We start from the raw sequence: 18,994 nt of genomic DNA on the forward strand, positions 1-18,994 counted from the left end.
GTGTTTCAACCTTTCATTTAAACCCTTTCGTTCTTACTAATACTATCGGGCTTCCTAATCCATCATGAGTTATTATTATTACATCAAGCCCACTATTTTATTAGAGGCCCAATTGTTGTCATTCCGATTCTGATTCAGAATCTGAGCCGATCAAAAGCAGGATATCAATAATAATAATATATTATTATTGCAGAGCAAAATAATTTTTTTAAAAAAAAAAATTATCAATAATAAAATTTGATATATTATGGATTTGAGGTAGAAAAAATTGATATAATAAAAAATATGAATCAGAAAATGTGAATGATTTTTATGTTTTGATAGATTTTGTTCACGCCTGATTCCTTTTTATCTTTCTTTTTTAATTTATCGGAAAATAATTGGTCGTAGATTTGAAACTTGCGTGTTGTTTATCCAACATTTAACGCAAATATGTGAGTACTTACACATGTACAGTAAATGCAACAAGTGAAAAACCAAGACCTGATGGACTTAAATATAAGTAATTGAAAATAAAGTTTGGTTTTAATCGCAAATTCCGTGTGCTCATCGGGAAATAACCATTACACAAACAAATGATGAAGACGCAGAGCGGCAGAGGAATGTAATTTTTATAATCATTACACAAACAAAATCAAAGCATAAGACTACGTACATTCAATATATATATATATATATATATATATAAACACACATACTTACCTTCACGCAACCAAGTCATCCGGATGTCAACTTTGCCGATTTCATTTTGGATTGTGACGGGTATGTTAGCTTTTATCCCGTAAGCAGAAATCAAAATAGGACCAACAATTTGAAAGTTAACAGCAAGAGCATTACGTATTTCGCGTACGATCAATGATAGCTGCTATCGTGTCGATGGTGGACATGTCACCATATCCCAAAACACATAAACTGTTGACATATTAAATAACAAGAGTTGAAGAAAAATAATTTAATGGGTGGAGTTTGAAGTGGGATGCAAATTTACGATCGTAAATAGGGAGGGATGAAGGAGAAGCAGAGGACAACTAAGGACATAATCAATGCTGGTGTGGCGGTTGTTATATAAGAATGAAAAAAAAAAACGGTTGGATTATTAAATAGCGACGGTTTATGAGGACATAATCAATGCTGGTGTGGCGGTTGTTATATAAGAATGAAAAAAAAAACGGTTGGATTATTAAATAGCGACGGTTTATGATAAACCGTCGCTATTCTAGGTCGGCGACGGGTGTAAAAACCGTCGCTATTCTAGATATAGGGACCTACGTACCTATATACGTAAATAAATTGGGGCAGCTTTATTTCTACAGAGGGGTAAAGAGTATCAGTTTGTGTTTGCACAATTTTGGTAATCTATTCATATACCTTGGTTTTCGGTTAATATGTATATTTCAATTGTATATGATTTTATTATTTATTTCATTAAAAAAACCAGATAAGTTAATAATAGAAGTAATTAATTCGTAAATAATTCTCCCGAACAATACATGAATTTTTTATTTCTAAAAGAAACTATCAATTGTCTTGTCAATATTAAGAAGAATAAGCAAGAAACATATTGTCAACAAAAATTCCTTTAGAAATTCTAAATACAAATTTTGATAATTTAAAGCAAATTATATTTTGTTTCCTATGAATTATGTTTAAAAATATTATATTTTTATTTTTGTGAAACTCTATAAAAATTCAAAATTAAATTTATTGGTATGTAGTCTGTACCGCGTGGAGAATCAATGGTCTTCCCTGCAAAAGCCTGTTGCGTCTTTACTTTGAATATGACAACAGCTGAATTGGACCAAGCAGAGGGACAATTATTAGCTGAATCGGACATTTTTTTTATTAATTAGCTTTCAATTCCAAACATTTATTTATTTAACAACAAAAATAAGTTTTTAAAATATATTTCCTTTTTCTTAATTTCCCCCTATTTTGAAATGGGATATTTATTTATCAATTATTATTATAATTAAATATTTATATTTTATTATAATGAGGGAATTTAACTAAAACTATAAAGCATCTCCAACTAAAAAAGATTGCAACTGTAATGAATATTTTTTAGGAAGTATCCTATTTAAAATTAAAATTTTACAAAATATTTAAGTTATAGTTTAAGAAAAATAAATATTTTTTTAAATAGTTTTTATTTATATTTAATTGAATAATTATTATATTTTTAATATTTTAAAAATTAATTTTTTCTCTTATTTTAAAGACAAAAACTTGTATGAGACGGTCTCACGGATCGTATTTTGTGAGACGGATCTTTATTTGGGTCACCCATGAAAATGTATTACTTTTTATGCTAAAAGTATTACTTTTTATTGTGAATATGGGTAGGGTTGACCCGTCTCACAGATTATGATCCGTGAGACGGTCTCACATGAGACTCACTCTATTTTAAAACTTTGTTTGTTGTTATTTTAGGAACCATGGACTTCTATAGTTTGACGAGGGAAATTTTGGAAAAAAACAAAAACAAGAAAACTAAAATAATTGGTGTGGCATGTATTTAGAGTACTTAATAAATAGTATGGATAATGATAATGATAATAATAATAATAATAATAACTAATGCAGGAAAGAATGTGTTGCATGTATTTAGAATATTTATAATTTATTTTTTCAATATAGTAAATATATTTAAATATTTCTGTTTTTATATAAGTTGATTGAATTTTTTTGAAAATTTTGAATATCTTGATAAACTTGTTTTCATATTATCAATATTTTATTTCTACTGTGTTAGGTATCACGAACTCGTTTTTTTATTTATGAAAATAAGATTTCACTCTAAATCAGCTAGGGGTGGGCATAGTTTGGTTAAAACCGAAATAACACATCGGATCGAAAAATTCGGTTTAAATGGTTCGGTTTTTATCGATTTTTCGGCCGGTTACGGTTTCAAAATTAAAAAAATTCGGTTTTTCTGTTTGATTTATGGTTTTGATCCCCAGAAAATGAAATAACTGAACCGGCCATATTATATTTAATTATAGGGCTTCAATGAAATATTGTAAGTTAACTAGTTAAGTTTATGCATTTTCACTTATTGTTACAAGATTACGAGTTATCCTAACTAGTTTTAATAAATTTATTGTTTTTTCCCAAAAAATAGGATTTTTCTTATATGATTGAGAAATATCTTTGTTAGTTTCAATAAGTTTACATATGTTTAAGTTATGCTTCAAGATTGTGATTCATAATCACTATTGTGATGAATTTAATGTCATTTTTGTTTTTAGTTTTGCAAAACAAGATTTTGGAGTTTGACAATTGGAAGTTCAAATTGTTATTGAAACTCATATTGTTAAATGTATTGAGATTTAAGACACGAAATCTACGTGCATTTTGGAGTTTGAGAATTGGAATTAATTGATTTTGTATCATTTTATTGAAGAGTTACTGATTGAAGCCTATATTATTAAATCATAAATGTATTGTCATCATATATGTTCTACTCATCTATTGTCTTTGGTTCTTTTATATGTGTTGCATCCATCAAGCATAAAGTGACGTATAATTTTATTTTTTAACAAAATATTATAAAAATATATATAATCCACTATATAAACCAAACTTTATTAGGAAAAAAATCGGACCAAACCGTAATAAAATGGTTTGGTTTTAATGGTTTGGTTTTGGACCAGATATATTCAAAACCGAAAAACCAAACTGTTATAAAGAAAAAAACCGTAGCGAACCGACCGACGCCAACCTCTAAAATCAGCTAGCACAACTCTTGCTATAGGTAACTTAAATGAATATTAATTTTGTTTTAAAATAAATAAATATAAAATATCTTAATATTGATTTTTACTAAGAAATCCTTCTAACCCGATTTCATCTACGAGATGACTCACAAAGGATTCTAAATGCATGAGAAATTAGAATATTTGACTAGAAATTTCTTAAATTTATTGATTTTACATTGAAATTATACATCTCAAAATATAATTAAATTCATATTAATTAATTTAAACTTTAAGATTGAAACAAATATAAAATGGCGTGTATGAAAGAATCAGAATCAAAATCAAAATGCAACGATACTCGGTAACAGAATTCTTCCACTAAACCAACCACGATAGTTGAAAAGAATCAAATTGTTGTTTCTAAAACCTCATTATCAATATTTATCAACTAACGACATAGTAAGAACTTGTGTTAAAACACCACAGATTCTTTCTCTGACTTTTGGTGCTCTTCATCTCGTGCATCGGGCAAGTGTCTTAAACTACACATGCTAATAAATAATCCTAAAGTAAAACAATGCTGCTATCATCACACAAGAAAAAAGAATGCAGGAAAATGATTATAGTAGCTTGAATAATTACTCGCAGCTTACTGAAGAGAGTATCCATTTTTTCTCTTGTATAAAATACAACCGGTGACAAATTCCCAATGGAATAATGAACGTCATAATATGTCATTTGACAATACACAACCAAAAATTCAGCCACCACGAAGACATCATCAATCCTCATATTTATCTACACAGGTGTGTGCATGTACTGGATCTATAGATACAATAGAGCATGATTTGAGCTCGATAAGGACTCAATAAAATGTTTCACAATACACGCAACAGTTCGGCAACAAGCAAGAATCAATCAGCAAAATTATCTCGATTCTATGAGCGTTGTCCAGAAGATGGAGGAGTAGGTGGCATTCTAACGGGTGTGCGACGACTGCTGGAATTCGGCTCTGAGCTTAAATTACCATTTTGAACTGGATCACTTTTCCGGCGACTGTGACCATTAGACTTAGAATCCCAGTAGGAATCTGATGGACCATTGGCAGCAGCATCAAATGCAGATCTCCAGTCATCACCTGATGTACCAGAAGCAGTTGGACTACTCGCTGCAAATTTTGGACAGGAGCACAATTTACATCACAGAGAAATGTACGCATGAACAAAATGTAAACAATGATAATGATGATATCACATTAATCATAATAACAAAGAAGCTATCATTATGATCCCAACTGCATTGAAATGATCAAATAGGAACGGAGATCAAGTATACATGATAATAGGTGTGAAAATAACATTCCTCCATGTGTCTATTGTTACCCTTTTCCAGTCACTTTTTGTGTTTTACCCTCTCGCCTCTATAATGATGAACATTTCATTATTCCAATCATGCTGATTGGATTCTCTTCCAAAGAGTATTCTCCACAAGACAGTAGTGTTTCATCCATAAAAAATATTTTTATCACTTTATGTCAGATTTCATCTACAGAAACAGTTCCACCATGAGAGTGCGTCTTTCATTCAGTTAACTATCATATCAGGCGAACAAAAGAGATATGAGTTGAAACTTGAGAAGTCATTTGATATGGTGTTTTAACAAAAGAGATACGAGATAAAGACAGTCATTACCTGCACCCCCGCCATTTGATATGTTGGAAGCTGCAGCTGCTTGATTGTCGTGAATACTCAATTGCCTAGTAAGCTTGGAAAGTAGAGATGATTGCTTTTGATAGCGTTCTCTTCTGTGCTTCACATTCTGGTCCTCCTGGAGCAGTTCTTCTATTCTTGCTGCACTTTGGGCACTATAATCCCATATATATCGTTACTTGATAAGAGAATAAGAATGAAAAATATAATATTAAAATACTATGTTGAATCCACGTACATAGATTTGAATCATTTGATCAATAAAACAAGATTGACAAAATACATTTTCCAAGAAAACTTCACATTTGTTCAATAACACGAAAACAAATAAATATATAGATGCAAAACATGAAACTTACCTGACAGAAATGTACAATTTATTAAGCATGTCTTCTTTTGCCTTCTCTACTTGGCATAGAACAACCGCCTGAAATCAAACGATACATACATGAAAACGGGGCCTAAGATAAAACATGTTGCAGTAAAATCTGACCTTAGGGACGTTGGCAGCCAGACTGTTAAGAACAGCTTCAACATAACCACGCACTTCTTGAGCCATCCATCGAAGTTCTTCCTCCGGATCTACAGGTCTTCTGGCCACTGTATCCTACATGGGGCAACCAAAAGAAAACATGTTTATAGAACTCTCCATTGATATAGAAAAATACATCCTAATGGATAAAGCAGGCAAAAATTAGACCGTGCAGCAATCATCATTGATTGAAATTGGTTGGGACCATAGATGCACCAAGAAGGCAAGAAGACCGAGACAGGTCATGAATCACTTACAAGTGAACCATCAGAAAGACTTTGCCGCATTGAAGGGGCAGATTCACCCTTAACTTCACCTCCCTTAGAGCTAACAACATTTCTGAGTTTATTCAACCACTCGATTTTATCTGCCATGCTCTCAGCCTTTAAAACAACAGCACTATGGGCTACAAACATCAAAGAATTACTAGCTAATTTGGTAGTAAATATAACAAAAATATACATGATGGAAAAAAAGGTAAAATAACATACCTTTTAGAACTGTCTTGTATTGAACCCTGTTTGTTATTTTGAATAAAAGACTGGGTGTTTTCCCAGTATCAGGACCATTTGCCTTTTTATCTTTTGAACTCTTTGAAGGAGATTCCTCTTCCTCTGAGACTTCATCTAAGTTACATTCCTGATAGTTTCAGCAAAAGAATACACAAAGGAGAAATTTCAAACGCCAATCTTCCAAGCATATCAAGTCATATCGAAAACTTTAACAGCTAAACATTATACAATACAAAAAAATCATGGCATTCAAGATACAACAAATGTCCTAAATTTTATACAAGTAACGTATATGTTGAACTATTGGTACATCAAAAGATAAAACAACAAAAATACGACAGATATTTCTGTTTTTGCAATATGCCATAAATATTCTCTTATTGCTAAAAGCATTGAGAAGACACAAAAATAAGAGCATTGCCATCTTCAAATGTCCATGCCACCATTTTCTCTAGATGGTACAAAGTGACAAGAAACATTAAACAAAACGGAAAGCTGAGAGGATTCTCATCAAACAGGAATATCCGTAAGGTTGGTAGTTTTTTTTCTCAAAAATAAAAACCAAAAAGGGTAGCGAACAGTCATCAGATGCAGGGCACACCTCCAACGTAATGACGCCTCGAAAGTGACGCTCTTCTTGTTTCTTCGTGTATCCAAGCTGCAACAAAATGCAGACAATTCAACCAAATGAGATAATCAGTAATAAAAAGGGAATAAACCAGAACCGGTGACAAACCAAAGTGTCCAACTTTCTTTTACAACAAAAAGGTATGACACTACAATGTAATGTTTGAAGGCAATCAAAATAATCCAAATACATTTTCAGATTTTCTTCACGCCAAACCCAAACAGCGGAAAGAAAGTGCAGGGTATCAGTACCATGGCAATTTAATAAGTAAACTTTGAGCAACTCACTTTTCCTGTTTTTTCATTCAAAACAAACCATCTCCTGCTCCAACCATTGGTTTTGGCACTCTTCTTCAATAAAAAACCTGTAGAAGCGACCAGAAGTCAACCACAATTTTTTCCCAAAAAATGAACTACCAAAACTAAATTGTCACTCAACCAGCTTGCAGCAAAACAATGTAACTGTCAACCATGGAGTGAAAGATTAAAAAAATTACAGAACAAGACTAGGAAGAAAATTAACTCAAAATAGAAATAGTGTTCTTGACTTCCAACCATCTGCAACTTAAACAAAAACTAGCTTATCCATGGCGTTCATGGGATCAATTGTGGCTTCAGTGATTTATGACCTGTTTCTCAGGTTGGAATTTTGCAGAAAATGCAAATGGCAGGCTTCTGCCAACCTCAATTCATCAAACTGATTCTTACTCGATTTTACCATCAGTTCTCGCAGAATTTATCTTTCAAAAAATGTTCAAATTCAACACAAATACTCCGGCTCAATTTGCAGCATTGGGCTGAAACTTTATAAAATGACAAACAAGAACGGTTCAGAACTACAATCATGCAGAACATACAACTAGTTGAACATAAACACAGAACCACCTATAGATTGAGTAGATAAGGAAAGACAATATACAACTTCTTTCATATTATACAAAATAAACTTCAAATAAAGGTCAATAAAAACAAAGAGGTAACTGTTAACATGAACCTGCTGTTATTTCTCCTTCAGGCCCTGCTGTCTTCAAGGCAGACGCTTGTTGTGTATCTTTATCTTTGTCTTGCTGATTGGGCTTATCTTTCATAGATTTTAAGTTCCCCCCACTTTGTTGACTTACAGTTTGTGGACTAGTAGCCTGAGTCAAGCACTCAAGACACTCAGAGGAGCACACTAATAACAAATTCTAAGATAATAAAAAGTAAACTTCTTCAGTGGAACTGTGAACACATGGCAGTTGGCATGACGTTACAAATTACAATGAAAATACGATGAAAAAGACCAATCTCAGGCATTTGTGAAATTTCATGCGTGAAATAATAAATAAACAAAATATACAATGTACCCTATTCAATATGGACGATTCAGCCTCAGATGCTTTTTTTGATGACCGGCCTTTAAGCTCCTCCTCCCGTCTCTGTCGATCCATTCTGTGAAAAAAATATGTTAGATGTTTCGCATTTGTCGGACCAAATTCTTGGGAGTTATATATATGGATTTGGACAATTATATCCTTTTGAGCTAATTTTTGAGGTGAACTTAAGTTCAAGTCCATGATCTTAATATAGTATCAGAGCCCAGACCCGCCAATTAATGTCTTGTAAACTTCACGCTCTAGTTGTTCGTTCCGGGGTGTAAGGGTGTGTTAGATGTCTCGCATCGGCTGCATTAAGTTCTTGGAAGTTGTATATAAAGACTTGGAAAATCATCTCCCCTTAACTATCTTTTTGGGTGGAGTTACGCTCAAACTGATGATCTTAAAAGCAGTCCAATACATAAAGGTAGGTATGTGCTCTGATATCATGTTAAGATCATGGATTTGAACCTAGCATCATCCCAAAAACTAGCTCAAGGGGAAAGGATTGTCCGAATCCATATATACAACTCTCAAGAACTTAATCTTGTCGATGTGGTCAAACACAACCTTCTCGCAATCAGGAATAAAACACTCAGAACGTGAAGTTTACAAAACATTAAGGGTGACCCATAAGGATAGTCTAACACATAAAAGTGAGCTTGGGCTCTGATACCATGTTAAGCTCATGGACTTGGGTCTGACTAAATTTGAACATCCCATTCGCGTATTATATACCCCCACATGCTAACCCCATGGCTAGGCTCGTATTTATGACCAAGCATGATATTCTCCGTATAATTGAATCTGCCACCCCATGGTTAGGCTCATTTTGAAGTTAATGATAAAGTTGTTACCTATATTATAAGATTTACTGTTCCAGAATTAGTTCTAAGCTTAGAAATTAAGGTCCAAAGGTTGCATCCGGCAGGATAGGTCGAAAAAGTTCTGCCCCATTGGTAGTTGTGGGTGTGGTCATTGAAGCCAGCGAGGAATGGGGGATGCAAATTGACAAAATCGTAAATAGGGGTGAAGAAGCAGCAGATGCAGAGATAAATAAATTGGGGCTGTTGTTATGTATGAACAAAGCTAAGGACCTAATCCATGCTGATGTTAAATACGTAATCACACTAGATATAGGGAACCTGGAGTGGTGGGATCTACCTAGCAGCTTTATTTTCTTGGAAATGTGTTTTGAGATTCTTGATTTTGACTCAAAGAATCTAATCATACTGAACATTTCTACCAGGTTTAAAGAGTATCAGTTTGATTTTCTGAATTTTGGTAATCTATTCAGAGACCTAGGTTTTCGGTTAATTGTTTTTTATGTGGGCTGGATGGATCCACACATCAGAAAACATGCTAGTATTCTCTTTATGATAACAGAGTATATGGGTGTTAGGCGAAACTGTATCTCAAAATTTTTAATTGAGGGAATACAAACAGTGTCAAAGGAGAAGATGGGAATCAAGATACATCCAACCGGTTATGTGGCGAGTTTATAGTTGAGTTAAGATTAGTAAATTGATATGTCGCTTACTATCCTGTTTCACCCCGACCATCCAGTCGATCAAAGATAAATTCAAGGTTCCAGCTGGGGTTTGTCCGATTTTTGGAGGTCTACGAGCTGGGTCAATAACCCTCGCATTCTGAACATTGTACTGGGGTATGATGACAAATATTGATGAGACTTTACATACTGGAAAGTGGAAAGACAGCATTATCACCAGGAATCCAACTTCCAGCTCAATTATTGACAACCGAAGTGGTCAATACTTTTGTTAAAAGGTTTGGCCAGGTCGGTGGCTTAAAAGTTCCCAGTTTAAGGATTAGAGCTGCTATGGACGTTGATATCGTAGACAATGAAAGTTCAAGTTTCAGTCTTGAGGACAAGACTTATTTTCAAGAAGACGGTATTGTTATGGTCCCACTTTTGTCGGATCCCACTTTTGTCGGACCGAGAAAGCCCAGGAAGGAGGTCCAAAGTCAGGCCCAAAATGAGAGAGGCCCAGGCCTTATAGTGGGCCAAGACCAAATAGGCCAGAGGAAGCCCAAGCCTCCTATATCTCGAAATAACCGGAAGAATCTAGATTGGGAGAGAGGGATTAAATAGAGGAGTTTGTTAGGAGATATTCATTCACATTTTTACAGTTTAGTGAGTTACTAGCTTGAGCTAAGGTATTTTGTAAAGGATTTAATCCTTTGGCTGAGTGTTTCACTCGAATTATTGTTATACTTTTTACTTTGAATCGATTGAAAATTTAGTTCCTAACAGTAATGATATCCCTAAATCAGCTAACAAAAGTGGGAAGCTTTTAGGCCAACATTGACACATCAAACAAAAAACTGGGGTCAAAAGAGCTCACAAAGATACAATGTGTTTGACAAGCGACATAAGAAAGTTTCAACGTCTAAAAATTACTAAAGGGGTAGGGAAGGGGAATTTCCAATGCATGACTAGCCATTGAACGCACCGCCTCTGCACCAAACGTATAAAATGCTGTGGAGGAACAAATGCCCGTTCCATGTCAACAAGAGCAACAACCATATTTCTTGCTTCATTCTTGAATCCTTCCAAAGCGGTTATGGCAATTGTTACAACCTATGTTAACAACAGTTTATATTCCATCAAGAACTAACAAAATATATCTGAATTTTGTGATGCATTTTAAAATCACAAGTCATGTTTACCTCTCGCTTAAATGGAGGATATCGTCCAAGGCCTGAAGTCGCATTTGCAGCAGCTGAGACAATATCGACGAGTACCCGGTGCACCTATTCAAAGATTTTTACTAGCATTAGAACAAAACAATGCACAACTGGAAGAAGCACGATTTCTTACTGCATGAAAAGGAATGAAAATTGCTCTAGATCAGAAAGATGGACCAAAGAAAAATGAAGGTAAGGGACCACATTATAGGAGTCATTGCTTGTAACAAACCTGAAAATTTAGTCGTTGGGATTCATCGATCTCACTTGCAGATCAAATTGAAGTTAAATTACTTGACTAGATCATTGCAATAGTAAGAATCGGGAAAATATAAATAGGAGGGTATTTCATGTTAAGATAACTGATTAGGAAAAAAATCAAATACATGTAGCAGAAACTATCCAAGGGAAACATTTAATTAAACAACATAACCTGAGAAAGGAAACAAAAGACAACACTAGTTCACCTCATCAACACAAAGACGTGAAGGTTCTTTTGCAAGCTCCAGAACACCCTTGATTAAAGACCTCAACCCTTTCTCAGGAGATATAAGATACGGTTGATAACCATCTGCTTCAAGAACAATCTGGAACCAATTAAAAAAAATCATCCCAGTAAGCATGCAAAATAGGGATTATGGCTCAAATTAGATACCTAGAGATCATGCAGCAAAGTAAGACAACACATACCCTCTTCACATTATTTATGTCGAAATGTCTATCTAGTGGAAGCTGCTTGATCCTATTGGGGAAATTTCCTTCAAAGCTAGCAACAACTTTCCACCCACCACCCTGGAAGAAAAGTGATGTTATTTATAATCTTAGCAAAGTAAAAACATACTTATGCTGCTCACATCATCTTCCATAAATATACAGTTGCATGATAATATAAAAAACAATGTCCAAAAGATTGTTTCAATGAAGGGTATGATGATATAAGTGAAATGTGGATGCAAGCATCAGACATAAATAAATGGAAGTGCACAATTAAACAAGCACTATATCATGGAGAACGAGAAAAGCATAAAAGATCCGAATTCTATTTGTTTCCTCAGAATGCAACAACAAGGGGAAAAAAGGGCCACAATCTCTTCAATATGTCGCAAAATCCTAGTTTAAATTACCCAATTTGCAGGTAGAAAAAGGAACATCCATTTAATAAGCACTCTACCACCAAAAAAGAAATTCATCAAGTAAATCCAACAAAATCAAACCAGCAGTGCCAATCTTAAAGGAATCATTTCTTTAATGATATTGGAACAGATCAGAATAAATTAAACAAATATGGGCAGACGGCGAAAAACAAAATTTGACAGCCAGTGAATTCCTAGAATGTGCGACAAAGCAATTACTAAATTCTAAACCACATCCATACAAACTATTCAAGATTCTTTATTATTTTAAGATGAGTCAATAATCTCAACGTCCAGCTGTCGAGATAATCTTCTCAAGATACTGGAAATATCACCCCATAATGATTGCAAGTGTCAATATTTTACATCACGACCATTCAACAAGCCAAGTGCATCAAATGTTACAACATGTACAATTTCAGAAAACAAAAGTATCAAACACCATAAAATTAGCCAGGTAATTTATGCTAGTTGGGTTGTTCTAGAACAAGGTCACATGAATTCGAGATACAGAGAATTGAATAAAAAAGAGAAGAAACACCAACAATTCCTGATATCACTACCAATTAGATCGAGTATGCTGCCAAATCCAACACTACGTAAAAATGGCACCTTTTACAATAATCACCTTCACATTTGTTTGCATGATAATGATAGAGCTTATTTCCATATCTCACCTCTCCAGTAGAAATGTGTTGAAGAAACTTGTCTTCAAATTCACGGCAAAGCTCCAGTGCTAATGCTTTTGTACCCTCCGAACTCTGAACCATCTGTGCACCGAGTCTGAAAAGCTCATCCTCTACTGTTTGGGACTTACCCTGAAGCCTGAAGGAGTAGCAAATTAAAAATATAATCGACAACTCAAATATAGGTTCTAGATACTGTAAGTAGACTGGGAGAATAAGGATCAGTTTAAAAGTATCCGACATCATTAACAAAATAATTTTTATGCATCTGACAAAACTTACAGCACTGAAAACTCCTCATAAATTTAAGTTTTCTCAAGAATGCTGGGATCTTATAAGAGATATAACAGAGGTAAGATGTGAATTTTGTACTTCTATGGAATCATTAACATCACAAATGAGACCTACATCTCCCTTATACCTAGGAATTCCGGTTCATTTGAAACTAACGACTTCAGGTCAATTAGTCTTATGACCAGTCCATAAAAAATAATCATCCACAGATATTTGTCTCTAACCAAATTTTTACTATGTGGAGATCTTTACCCCCTTATTTGGAAACCTGGCAAGGCATAACCTCCCAGGTTAAAAGTTTTAGTTTGGGTTGTTAACGAGTTTGAATACTCATGGTATACCACGACACACAACTTACTCAAAGATGCTCCCGAGTTGGTGTACTCTAAGGCTATGTTTGGTGTGACTGATAAGTGAAGGATAAATTGTTAAACTCATGTTTGTCTCATTTTTATGGGCCCAATTAATCATGAAGCCCGTGTAAAAAAAAACCTTACTTGATTGAAAAGACATCCTTTTCTTTTAGAAGGATTCACAATCTACTTCTTAAAATATAACATAAATTACAAATTTACCCACGAAAGAATTTAAAATACATGTCTGTCATGTAATCTATTTTACCTTCATTTTATGATTTTGGGCCAATTATTGGATATTTTTTTAATATAAAAAGATTAATTAATGATGATAATATTTTAATTATGTAATCAATATAATTTAGTATAAATTTGTTGGGAAGCATAATTAGATGGGATTAAATTATCATTTTATGATAACTTTAATACGAAGAAATGATTTGTCAAAGAATTAATTTTTTTCAACATTCTGTATCGGTCAGTTCAGTAATTTTTATAAAAAAAATATGTTTTTGAGCATTAACTTAGTTCAAGAATCTGAATTTTATCAACTAGTTGATATATAAATTGAATTGAAATTTATGAGTTTTGAAGGTTAGAAGCTACGTGATTTGAATTCTATTCTTTGATGGTTTATATTTTTTTATTTGCACACACATTACATAAATAATTACACGATGAAACTAAATAAAATTAAAAAATAGAGAAAAATAATTAGAAATCAATATTAAAAATGATATAAAATGCAAAATCATATTAATTTTTATTAAAAAAAAATAAATTGCACATAAATGCATAATCTATAATTTAAAATTTTATAAAATATTTATTTATTAACAGCTGAACACACGGTTTTGAAAACACTGCTACAAATATCATTTTATATACCAAATTGTCATCAATGTTTGTCTCAACAACACAAAATGTAAAATTTATCATACTCATTAAAATTTTATCAAACAAAACATGCTTTATCACAACACATTATATATCTTTACCTAAGAAAAATGGCAATGAGAATCCAGTGATAGCATTTTTCTCTTGCTTAATCACTGTATCTAAATGGTGTAAGATCTTGGAGGAATATGGTTTTCATTTGATTATGACCAGTAACACTTGTGAAAATCAATGTTTGGGAAGGAAAAATTCAAAAAAAATGAAGTTGGTGATAGCAGCAACTAAAAGGGATCTGGAAACGAGGAGGCACTCCAATTGGGTTGAACTTCAGATACTTTTTGGAGAGATTGATCACAAGGATGTATTATCCTCCTATTTCATACATAATAATTAGGAACAATTTTTTTATTCTTATCAAAATGCCATGTTTCTTCAGACTCAATTCATAATCTAAAAAGGTATTCAGATGACAATTTCCCAAGGATATCAAATATCATCTTCCCCAAGAAATGCAGCATAAATTATGTTTAAAAGGAAAACAAGTATAAAAGTAATACCATGGTTAGAGATTATGGAAAGAAACAATCCCTCCCAAATGGATGAGCACAGTTGAAAATAAAAGTAACTTGAAGAAAGAGTATACCCAGAGAGGAGACTTGGAAGCCTGACTTTCATACGGTTTCGGATCTGCTGAGCAAGAGTTTCTACCAAGGCTAGTCTCCCAAGCTTGCTCTCCGGGGCTCCTGTAAGAATAGATTTCAAACTCTCATTCTCAGCTTGCCACGCAGTTTCCAAAGAGCTGTCAGCTCCGACGCTTCCCGATTGAGCTGATGCTATGGAGACAGATTGTCCAATTAAAGCAACCCAAGGGATGTCAGCTGTACTTCGTGGCCCCTGATTTAGTAAAAGAGCTTTTACAGCAGCAAGAATTTTTGTTTCTGAAGCAACCTGATCTATCTTACTAATAACACCAACAGTTCTTGTACCTAATAAACAATAACATAGAGAATTTTAACAAATACGCTACGACATCAGAATCTCTTTAGAAATTCACACTTGACAAATGAATGTAACCTACATTCTCCATCAAGCTCCTTCGCCATTCTAATGGCTTTTGCCGATGCAACTTCTGGAGCTTGGGAAGCAGGAATGACAACCACCAATATTGCATCATTGTGTTCAGCATATCGACCCTGTGACCAAAACAATCCATCAGACCATTGAATTAAATTACAACCAAGTGTCAGGTTATGAATTCTTATTCTGATTCAGGCAATATGCAAAAAGCAGAACATGAGTATAAAACCAAGATTCAATATGAAGTACAATTACATATGCATTTTCAAGCATTAAAATCTCCTTAGAAACTCTCACCAATGCATCATCAAGACTTCCTTTATCCACCCCAGGCAAATCAATCAGTTTTAATGATGGAGCTGCAAAACAATGTGACAAAGAACAAGATGGTAATGAACATATAAAGCAATTTAGTGAACATTTTTGTCAGAAAAACAAACGTTTGAATGCTTTGAGAAAAGGTGAAGATGAAAATAAGTAACTTGTCTCGGAAGCTTAATGTGGTGGGCAGAATGGGCATGTTTAGCCAATTCACTGCCAGCAACAGTTAAAATAAAAAGTAAATTGTACAACTGGATAATCAGATGCAGGAAACAGCATAAAAAAGCCACCTACAGTTCTGTAAAAAATTTTAAGCAAAGAAATTATTAGTTCAAATGCACCTGTGCTAGTTCGGAGCTTCAAGTATATCTCATCAGGACTCTTGCCTGAAATTTTGCTCAACCTGTCCTGTAATGAACGCCGAAGACCACCTATGATGGAACAAAGAAAGAAGAAGAAACACATAAGAGCTAATTGATGCTTATGCAAATATGATATATGCTAAAGTTCAGTTAGAGGGCCTACTAGCAGAAACTTGTTGAGAGTTGTTGTCAATATGCAACATAATGGATTTGCTGTTTAGAGAGTTATCCCTTATTAAATCAACACATATCGGAGCACGTGTGGCACCACCTTCGCCAGTTGGCTGAAAAATTGAAGGTTAAACACATGAAATATGGTTCACACAGAAATAATTGAGGGTGCATACCGTATGATAAAAAAAATCAAGGATCAACAAACTAGAAATACTTACCAGTGCAGGATGCCCGATTAGACTATTCAATACAGCAGACTTACCTGCACCCTGAAGTAATTGTTCAACATCGAACTATATTATTAATTTACAATATTATGATACAGATAAAAAAATAGTTCTATTAAGTAATTCCTGTGCATATAATTTTACGAAAGATGCTCACTCAGATGCAGATTCTAAAAATGCATAATTCTGGAGCAACACCAGCACAGATCCGATATCTGTTATCGATTGTCAAAATATTCAAACAGGATGGCACAGAAAATGATTTAAATACAGGTATGCCATTAATAGAATATCATTATTTCCTGATACACTTGGTCAGGTAAGTTCCAGCAAATTTTTATGATCCAGCGAAGTACAAGTCTATCAATCAATGATTCATCACTTCAGAATATCATATCCCGGCAGACAAACTCACAATTCACAACTATTTCCCAATCTCAAGTCCTCAGGAACTGATACAACAGAAAGACATGTAGCATGGTACTCATACAATAGAAAGACATGAAACATGAATTATTTGGTACATCTCTCTGCCTCTCCATATCCCTATGCCTCTCCGACAATGGTTTCAGCGCCCTTCAATACTGGACCCGAAGATATAATCCACGTTAAATAAGTGAAATCCAAGCTAACAATTGGTACCATGCTTATTAATCCCCAATATTGTTATTTATATCATGCTTAATAATCAAGGAACTGCTCATTTTCCTTAGATAAGAATTAAGAAGTGATTTCCTTGAGAAAAGAGAATTTTTTTTTCTTTTCAATTGCTATTTACTTGACTTTGATAGAATGCACCTAGTTCTAAAAGAGGACAAGTCAAGAAACTCACTGGAAACTAGGCCAATATTTGTCAGCTTTAGAATTTGATAAGGACACCAAAAATAAAGCATACCAACTTAAGAGGTTCAAAATATACAAGCAATGCCAAAAGAGAGTAGGAAAAAATTGGTAAAACAACAGACCAAAGGATTCTAACTTTAAAGGTGTGAACCGGAATATTATGAATCGTGGAAAAGTAGCTTCGATAGAAAAAGAGGCTGATGCTCAGTAAATACTTATCATTTCAAGAGACTATAACACAAATGACAACCACTGTTGGTTTATATGTGCTTCATCCAGTGAACTGATATATAGACAAAATCAGAAAATAAACAAAATATCTATTGATCTATTCTTCTGGGCCAGGCCTCTCACCTCATACCATTGTGACAAACTTCAAATTACATATTCATGGTAAAGGCTAAGCACTGAACCAACAACATACAAAGAACACCGACATGCACAATCACACCTTAATATAGCAAACCAAAACCACATAATCCATAACGAACCCATTCTACCTAACCACAAATTGACTAATAAATAATGGTCCGCCTCATTATTCCTAATTCATAATTAGTGAACCTAAAACTGCATTCGGACGTGGAATAAAATGGTAATCAAGAATCACACGAAATATAACGCCAACTCACATTCCAGATGATTAGAATGAACTTGTAGATCCAAAACTAAGCTAGCTCGTGAATCTAACAGCACCAGTCAATCAAAGACATTGAAAAGAAATAACGATGAATCAAAGGTAGGAATAATGAACTCACAGTGCTTCCGAGAGTAACAACATTGAGAAAAGTGGAGGTGCGTTTAGAGAAAGCAGAAGATGAGTTTTCGTCAATATCTTCGTCGGCAAGCAGGCCCGCGGCCTGGCGCATGGAATCGGAAAGCTTGGACAACTCCTCGATCGCCTCCATCGATTGGATCAACAAGAAATGGAGATCCAATGGTAGAATTGAGGTACGAATGCGTTTGAATATTGTGGATTTAGGGCGGAGGGGGGAGGGGAGGGGGAGGGGCCGGTTATATTCGAAATTTTGAACTTTTTCTTTTCAAAATTAGTAACAAGGAACAGATCCTAGATATGGAAGGGAGCTTTTTTTAAACCATAATGTAGGGGTGATCACGGTGCAGTTTTGCGGTTATTTTAAAAAATTCAAACCGAATTGTCATATACAGTCGGTTAGTATTTTGAAAAATTAATTACGGTTTTACATGAAAAAATAGCCTTGCGGTTTCAAGCGGTTGCGGTCGGTTTACGGTTTTTTACATGAAAAATATATTAGAATATATATTCTAATTTATTTGAAAACAACAACAATATATTGTCTTCAAATATAAAATATAGTTCAAAATATATAAAAATCAAAATAGATAAAACAATAATCAAGATTCAAAACCAAAGTAATAATTTAACAACACAACACATTCACAACAAAAATGACATTTACATTATTTTATCTTTTTTTTTATACTTTCAAAGTTCAAATA

At 33.9% G+C, this 18,994-nt stretch overlaps 1 protein-coding gene across 2 annotated transcripts; it reads right to left on the reverse strand.

The window, feature by feature from the left end:
• Positions 1–4,394: 4,394 nt before the first annotated feature.
• On the reverse strand, positions 4,395–18,572 carry LOC140819298 (dynamin-2A-like). 2 transcript variants are annotated; one of them, XM_073179304.1, is made up of 23 exons: positions 18,271–18,400; positions 16,827–16,884; positions 16,661–16,711; positions 16,432–16,552; positions 16,248–16,337; positions 15,883–15,944; positions 15,587–15,701; positions 15,152–15,494; positions 12,953–13,100; positions 11,833–11,934; positions 11,610–11,729; positions 11,125–11,208; positions 10,908–11,035; positions 8,425–8,509; positions 8,073–8,217; positions 7,367–7,443; positions 7,053–7,109; positions 6,431–6,578; positions 6,197–6,345; positions 5,901–6,014; positions 5,767–5,834; positions 5,390–5,562; positions 4,395–4,866 (listed from the first exon to the last, which is right to left on the reverse strand). In XM_073179304.1, the coding sequence occupies exons 4-23, from the start codon at positions 16,469–16,471 to the stop codon at positions 4,637–4,639; spliced, it is 2,478 nt and encodes an 825-aa protein (XP_073035405.1). In that variant the 5' UTR covers positions 16,472–16,552; positions 16,661–16,711; positions 16,827–16,884; positions 18,271–18,400; the 3' UTR covers positions 4,395–4,636. The 2 variants fall into 2 exon arrangements, with proteins under 2 accessions (XP_073035405.1, XP_073035404.1); XM_073179303.1 differs by lacking the exon at positions 16,827–16,884 and having other exon boundaries at positions 18,271–18,572.
• Between the last annotated feature and the right edge of the window lie 422 nt (positions 18,573–18,994).

This window comes from Primulina eburnea, chromosome 18, assembly GCF_022965805.1.
Source record: "Primulina eburnea isolate SZY01 chromosome 18, ASM2296580v1, whole genome shotgun sequence".
NCBI lineage: Eukaryota > Viridiplantae > Streptophyta > Magnoliopsida > Lamiales > Gesneriaceae > Primulina > Primulina eburnea.